This window comes from Lucilia sericata, unplaced genomic scaffold (genome assembly GCF_015586225.1).
Source record: "Lucilia sericata isolate MDLA Ls3-8-SP2 unplaced genomic scaffold, ASM1558622v1 Contig000192F_arrow, whole genome shotgun sequence".
NCBI lineage: Eukaryota > Metazoa > Arthropoda > Insecta > Diptera > Calliphoridae > Lucilia > Lucilia sericata.
In genome coordinates, this window is record NW_023994220.1 from 486096 (window position 1) to 495348 (window position 9253).

Below are 9253 nucleotides of genomic sequence, written 5' to 3' on the forward strand. Positions count from 1 at the left end.
GGCTTAAGTTGCATTTGAAAATTTATAGAAAAATTCTGCAGCAAAAAAAATGTTAGTTTTTAAAAGTGTTTTAGTGATTTTAATAAGTTTCCTATTAAAGGATATAAAAAGTGAAGAATTATTAAATAATAATACAACTGCTGAAATTACAACTGAAGCTACTCCTAAGGAGAATGCGGCTCCATCAACCACAACAGAATTTAGTTTACTGGAGGATAAAGAATTAATTTCTTTAACTTTAGACAATTTAGATGCGAATAAAGAGGATTCTTCAGATATATCTTCTATGAAAAAGGATTTAAATTCACAAATAGAAAATCTATCAACAAGCTCAATTATTCCTGAAGAAACTTCCTCAACTACTACCACTTCAACTCCTCTAAATGAATACCAGGATAATGATACCACCTCCAGTTGGGAGCTTATATATCCCGAACAAAATTCTTCAACTCTAGAACAATTCTTTACTCCATCTACTACCGAAACTTCTGTAACAAATTTGCCCAAATATTTTAAAGGTAAAATAAAGATTTTTATCAATTTTAATAGTTTTTAAAAACATAATTATGTCATTGTCTCAAATATTTTTTTTTTCAAAAGCAATTATTATTTTCTTGAACTGTGTCTCAATTTTTTATGTTAAAATATTTTTCTGTTATTTTTTTTTATAAAAAATGTTTTAGTACGTGACGACCTTGAGCAAAAAAAAAAAAAAACAAAACAAAATCATCTATATTTTATAAGTTTTGAAATATTTCAAGATTTCTAAGGCGTTCTGCCCAAGTTCTTTTTTACAAACAGAAAAATCTTCTGTTATAGTCAAGCAGGTCATAAGAAATGTCAAAGTTATGGTTACGGTCGAATTATTGACACCCTTCAGTTGTCATGGATAAGAAAACATGATCATAATTTATTGCAAGGTTGAAAAATTTATTAACCTTATCCAGTAGATACTGTATGCAGTTATGGTTTAACATAAATTTCCTTTAACATTTTTATCATGAAATAAAATTTCAGAACAGAAACTTGTCTTAGACACTAGTCTTGACATAAATTCACTAGAGTATAGACTAAACTATAGACTATACTATAGACTAGACTATAGACTAGACTATAGACTAGACTATAGACTAGACTACAGACTATAGACTAGACTATAGACTAGACTATAGACTAGACTATAGACTAGACTATTGACTAGACTATAGACTAGACTATTGACTAGACTATAGACTAGACTATAGACTAGACTATAGACTAGACTATAGACTAAAATATAGACTAGACTATTGACTAGATTATAGACTAGACTATAGACTAGACTATTGACTAGACTAGACTAGACTATAGACTAGACTATAGACTAGACTATAGACTAGACTAGACTATAGACTAGACTATAGACTAGACTATAGACTAGACTATAGACTAGACTATAGACTAGACTATAGACTAGACTATAGACTAGACTATAGACTAGACTATAGACTAGACTAGACTAGACTATAGACTAGACTATAGACTAGACTATAGACTAGACTATAGACTAGACTATAGACTAGACTATAGACTAGACTAGACTATAGACTAGACTATAGACTAGACTATAGACTAGACTATAGACTAGACTATAGACTAGACTATAGACTAGACTATAGACTAGACTATAGACTAGACTATAGACTAGACTATAGACTAGACTATAGACTAGACTATAGACTAGACTATAGACTAGACTATAGACTAGACTATAGACTAGACTATAGACTAGACTATAGACTAGACTATAGACTAGACTATAGACTAGACTATAGACTAGACTATAGACTAGACTATAGACTAGACTATAGACTAGACTATAGACTAGACTATAGACTAGACTATAGACTAGACTATAGACTAGACTATAGACTAGACTATAGACTAGACTATAGACTAGACTATAGACTAGACTATAGACTAGACTATAGACTAGACTATAGACTAGACTATAGACTAGACTAGACTATAGACTAGACTATAGACTAGACTATAGTCTAGACTATCGACTAGACTATCGACTAGACTATCGACTAGACTATAGACTAGACTATAGACTAGCCTATAGACTAGACTATAGACTAGACTATAGACTACACTATAGACTAGACTATAGACTAGACTAGACTATAGACTAGACTAGACTATAGAATAGACTATAGACTAGACTATAGACTAGACTATAGACTGGACTATAGACTAGACTATAGACTAGACTATAGACTAGACTAGACTATAGACTAGACTAGACTATAGACTAGACTATTGACAAGACTATAGACTAGACTATAGACTAGACTATAGACTAGACTATAGACTAGAATATAGACTAGACTATAGACTAGACTATAGACTAGACTATAGACTAGACTATAGACTAGACTATAGACTAGACTATAGACTAGACTATAGACTAGACTATAGACTAGACTATAGACTAGACTATAGACTAGACTATAGACTAGACTATAGACTAGACTATAGACTAGACTATAGACTAGACTATAGACTAGACTATAGGCTAGACTTTAGACTAGACTATAGACTAGACTACAGACTAGACTATAGACTAGACTATAGACTAGACTACAGACTATAGACTAGACTATAGACTAGACTATAGACTAGACTATAGACTAGACTATAGACTAGACTATAGACTAGACTATAGACTAGACTATAGGCTAGACTATAGACTAGACTATAGACTAGACTATAGGCTAGACTATAGACTAGACTATAGACTAGACTATAGGCTAGACTATAGACAAGACTATAGGCTAGACTATAGACAAGACTATAGACTAGACTATAGGCTAGACTATAGACTAGACTAGACTATAGACTAGACTATAGACTAGACTATAGACTAGACTATAGACTAGACTATAGACTAGACTATAGACTAGACTATAGACTAGACTATAGACTAGACTATAGACTAGACTATAGACTAGACTATAGACTAGACTATAGACTAGACTATAGACTAGACTATAGACTAGACTATAGACTAGACTATAGACTAGACTATAGACTAGACTATAGACTAGACTATAGACTAGACTATAGACTAGACTATAGACTAGACTATAGACTAGACTATAGACTAGACTATAGACTAGACTATAGACTAGACTATAGACTAGACTATAGACTAGACTATAGACTAGACTATAGACTAGACTATAGACTAGACTATAGACTAGACTATAGACTAGACTATAGACTAGACTATAGACTAGACTATAGACTAGACTATAGACTAGACTATAGACTAGACTATAGACTAGACTATAGACTAGACTATAGACTAGACTATAGACTAGACTATAGACTAGACTATAGACTAGACTATAGACTAGACTATAGACTAGACTATAGACTAGACTATAGACTAGACTATAGACTAGACTATAGACTAGACTATAGACTAGACTATAGACTAGACTATAGACTATAGACTACTATAGACTAGACTATAGACTTGTCTTGACATAAATTTCTTTAGAAAAATTTGCATTGAAATAAATTTCTTAACTAAATTTTATCTTGACATCAATTTCTTTAGAAGATTTTGTCGTAAGACATAAATTTCTTTAGAAAATTTTGAGTTAAGACATTAATTTCATTAGAAAATTTTGTCTTGACATAAATTTTTTTATAAAATGTTTGTTGTTATCATTACAATTCCATTTGATGTCTTTTTTAACATAAAATTTTCCCAAAAAATGGCAATTATTTTGAATTAAAAATATTCCTAAACTAACCATTTAACAATTTAATCTCTTTCATCTTTATAAACAAATTAAACAATAACATAAACAAACAATTAAATATTTAATTTTAATAATAGCAATTAAATCAGTTGTTTACTTCTTCTTATTATTTTCTTCTCTTACAGTTGATGACGTTACCAATTGTCAAAAATACTTTGGCACCTGTCTAAAACAAGTACTCTCGAATGTGGTGCCCAAACTGAAAGATGGCAATAAATATCTTCAATTACCCTCCTTGGATCCTCTTCATTTCAACTCCACTGCCTTTCAATACAATAGTGGTCCCTTTACTGGCTATATAACCATAAGATATGCCCTAATCTATGGTTTGACAACTATGAAATTTAAAAAAGTCGATTTTCAAAAAGAAGGCAATAAATTTAAGGCCCGCCTTACTATGCTAGTTCCGAAAATGTATGCTTTGGGTTCTTATAAGGGTGATATGCATGTTAATAATGTTCGGGTAAGACCTAGAGGTGATTTCAATGTTACAATGGTGGGTTTGGGCGTAGAAATGCTGACCTTAGGTTCCGTCATACATAGAGATGGTCATACATTTTTGAAATTAACGAAAAGTAATGCCACGACTATATTAAAGGATTCGAAAATTAATGCCACCGGCATATTTCCCGATCAGAGATTAAGTAAGTTTTTGAACTTATGATATAAAATAATATTGATTTCGTTATATTATTTATTTTCAGATGATATTGTTCTTAATGTGGCTAATCAATATTCTCGAGATTTGTTTAATATAGTTCTACCCGAAACACGCAACAACTGGCTGCCTATTTTGACCGATACTTTAAATGGTGCTTTGGCCATGGTGCCATTCGATTTCTTGAAGTAAAAAGTTGATGGAATACTTTGATAGATGTTTAAGGCATTTAAAATGTTGTTGTATTGCAAATTTTAAATAAATATATTTAATATTTTAAATTTTTATTAAAAATCACTTGTCTACATATAATCGACCAGGGACTATACTATTAAATGGACAGTAGACTACAGACTAGACTACATACGAGACTATAGACTTGACTAAAGACTACACTTAAGACTAGCGCAATGACTAAACTATAGACTAGACTAAAGACTAGACTATAGACTAGACTATAGACTAGACTATAGACTAGACTATAGACTAGACTATAGACTAGACTATACACAGAGAGAAAAAGAAATATACACGCCTGGTACGAAATTGACATCAAACTGTTTATAATTTTTCAATACCATCCGTTGTCAAATTATATACATACATACGTACGACAACACTATGTTATGTTGACAACATTGCAACAATTCGTTGTCGAAATCTAAATTTTATACACATTCGTTGTCTAAATGTTAACAAACGTGCTAAGCTCACTATTGACAAACAACCCGTTGCCAATAGTGAGCTTACCACGTTTGTTAACATTTAGACAACGGATGTGTATAAAATTTAGATTTCGACAACGAATTGTTGCAATATTGACAACATTGCATTTTCAAAATTACATAGTGTTGTCGTTCGTATGTATAAACTTTGACAACGGATGTTATTGAAAAATTATAAACTATTTGGTGTCAATTTGGTACCAGGCGTGTATATTTCCTTTTCCCTCTGTGTAGACTAGACTAGACTATAGACTAGACTATAGACTAGACTATAGACTAGACTATAGACTAGACTATAGACTAGACTATAGACTAGACTATAGACTAGACTATAGACTAGACTATAGACTAGACTATAGACTAGACTATAGACTAGACTATAGACTAGACTATAGACTAGACTATAGACTAGACCATAGACTAGACTATAGACTAGACTATAGACTAGACCATAGACTAGACTATAGACTAGACTATAGACTAGACTATAGACTAGACTATAGACTAGACTATAGACTAGACTATAGACTAGACTATAGACTAGACTATAGACTAGACTATAGACTAGACTATAGACTAGACTATAGACTAGACTATAGACTAGACTATAGACTAGACTATAGACTAGACTATAGACTAGACTATAGACTAGACTATAGACTAGACTATAGACTAGACTATAGACTAGACTATAGACTAGACTATAGACTAGACTATAGACTAGACTATAGACTAGATATAGACTAGACTATAGACTAGACTATAGACTAGACTATAGACTAGACTATAGACTAGACTATAGACTAGACTATAGACTAGACTATAGACTAGACTATAGACTAGACTATAGACTAGACTATAGACTAGACTATAGACTAGACTATAGACTAGACTATAGACTAGACTATAGACTAGACTATAGACTAGACTATAGACTAGACTATAGACTAGACTATAGACTAGACTATAGACTAGACTATAGACTAGACTATAGACTAGACTATAGACTAGACTATAGACTAGACTATAGACTAGACTATAGACTAGACTATAGACTAGACTATAGACTAGACTATAGACTAGACTATAGACTAGACTATAGACTAGACTATAGACTAGACTATAGACTAGACTATAGACTAGACTATAGACTAGACTATAGACTAGACTATAGACTAGACTATAGACTAGACTATAGACTAGACTATAGACTAGACTATAGACTAGACTATAGACTAGACTATAGACTAGACTATAGACTAGACTATAGACTAGACTATAGACTAGACTATAGATAGACTAGACTATAGACTAGACTATAGACTAGACTATAGACTAGACTATAGACTAGACTATAGACTAGACTATAGACTAGACTATAGACTAGACTATAGACTAGACTATAGACTAGACTATAGACTAGACTATAGACTAGACTATAGACTAGACTATAGACTAGACTATAGACTAGACTAGACTAGACTAGACTATAGACTAGACTAGACTATAGACTAGACTATAGACTAGACTATAGACTAGACTATAGACTAGACTATAGACTAGACTATAGACTAGACTATAGACTAGACAATAGACTAGACTATAGACTAGTCTATAGTCTAGACTAGACTATAGACTAGACTATAGACTAGACTATAGACTAGACTATAGACTAGACTATAGACTAGACTATAGACTAGACTATAGACTAGACTATAGACTAGACTATAGACTAGACTATAGACTAGACTATAGACTAGACTATAGACTAGACTATAGACTAGACTATAGACTAGACTATAGACTAGACTATAGACTAGACTATAGACTAGACTATAGACTAGACTATAGACTAGACTATAGACTAGACTATAGACTAGACTATAGACTAGACTGTAGACTAGACTGTAGACTAGACTGTAGACTAGACTGTAGACTAGACTGTAGACTAGACTGTAGACTAGACTGTAGACTAGACTGTAGACTAGACTGTAGACTAGACTGTAGACTAGACTGTAGACTAGACTGTAGACTAGACTGTAGACTAGACTGTAGACTAGACTGTAGACTAGACTAGAATAGATAGAATAGAATAGACTATAGACTTTGCTGCTCTATAGTTTATAATATAGACCAGACTGCGAACTATAGACTAGACTAGTAGTCTTTATATATTTGTATATTTTAAAATGTTAATAATTTTGTAAATTATTAATAACATTAAGTTTTATTTGTAAACAAAATTTTCCTAAAATTGATTTCAATTTATCAAGAAACTCTATAAAAATATGTAACTGCAACTCAAGGTTAAACGTGCTTAAAATCTTAAAACCGTATGTATGTTAACTTAACTGATGTAAAGTAAACGTTTAGAAAATGTTAAATAGGCTTTTACAAAGATTCTGTAAATGATTTCAGCAATTAAATTAAATAAAAAAAATTATTAACAAATAAATTGTCTGACAAACGGTAGGGAATTGAAATAGTTTTGTTGTTTCTCATTAATATGCCTATAATGTAACAAGTAATTAGATTTATTATAATGTTTTTGAAAAAAAAGATAAAAAGCATTTAAGGGCTTGAATATTTAAAGATATTAGTTGAATTTTTGTTTTTGGCTGAATGTATAGAAATTAACGGTTATTGTTAAACATTAAATTTTATATGAAAATATGAAGTTGCAAAAACTTTTATTAAAACAAGTAAGAAAGTATAGTCGGGCGTGGCCGACCATATGATACCCTACACCAGTTATGAATATTAAATGTGATTTATTTTTCATAATAAAGCATTTATCTTCAATATTCCCTTGTTCCGATACATTTAAGCAATTTATGGATGAAAAACTAATTTTCTGAAAGAGGCTTTATGTGGGGGCTAGGGGCAAATATGGACCAAGCCCGATAAAATTTTGTGAATATATTTATATTTACATAATATTTTATTCTGCTAAATTTCATCGCGATATTTGTGTTTATAAGTAAATTTGGGACATTCAAGTAATTTTCTGAAGGGGACTTTGTATGGGAGCTAGGGTCAAATGGGGCCCGATCTTTATGAAATTTGGCAGGGTCATCAAGACTTCTATAAAACTTAGTTGTGCCGCATTTTATCGATATATCTGTATATTTAACATAATTATGAGCTCAAAAGCACTTTTCGGGGGGTTCTGTTCTATGGGGGCTAGGTGAAATAATGGACCGATTTTAACCATTTTCAATAGGCTTCGTCCTTGGGTCAAATAAAACGTGCGTGCCAAATTTCATCCAATTATCTTGAAAATTGCGATCTGTACCTTATTTTTGTATGTTACAAACATCAGCACAAATCCAATATACCCTCCCCACTAAAGTGGTGTAGGGTATAAAAATGCTTCTTTCACACTAAATGTAAAATGCGGGTAAATATTAAAGAGGAGGAAATCAGTATTGTTATTTTATCTAATATTTATAATTGAGAAATTTTACTTAATTGGTTACATTATTAAGTAAATTAAACATTTATATTATTTAAATTATTTCCCTTTATGTTTAAAATTATTATTTTATTTACTTTAAATTACAAAGTTTTATTTGCTTTAAATATTTACACCCGTTATTAATATAAAGTTTTATTTGATTTTTTTCAAAAATAAATATTTTGTTTAATTCAAGGTAAAAAAAATTTCGCAAAAAAATGTAAACAAAGTAAAAATTTGAATTTTTTTAAAGTTTATAATTAGGAAATTTTTTGCTTACAATAAACTATTAAAATTTCAATTGTTAAAGAAATTTTTTAAATTACTTTGAATATTGTTACTAAAAAGTGTTGTGTATCAAATGAAAGCTAAGATTTCAAACTAATTTTGATTTTTATTAATTTATCCATAAGTGATGCTTTTCTGAAATTATAAAATTTTAGACAAATATTAGTTTTTTTTATATTTTTCTTGTTTTTTCGATTAAGCGATTTTATTATTTTTATACGTTATTGATATACAAAAGTATTATATACCAAATGAGAGCTAAGAATCTATACTAATTTTGATTTTTTATAATTTTTCCCTAAAGGAT

The 9253-nt window shown here is 30.5% G+C and overlaps 1 protein-coding gene across 1 annotated transcript; it reads left to right on the forward strand.

Annotated features, from left to right (window-relative positions):
• On the forward strand, positions 1–4804 carry LOC119601813. The gene is made up of 3 exons (XM_037952995.1): positions 1–518; positions 3944–4462; positions 4523–4804. The coding sequence occupies exons 1-3, from the start codon at positions 50–52 to the stop codon at positions 4666–4668; spliced, it is 1134 nt and encodes a 377-aa protein (XP_037808923.1). The 5' UTR covers positions 1–49; the 3' UTR covers positions 4669–4804.
• The last annotated feature ends 4449 nt before the right edge of the window (positions 4805–9253 follow it).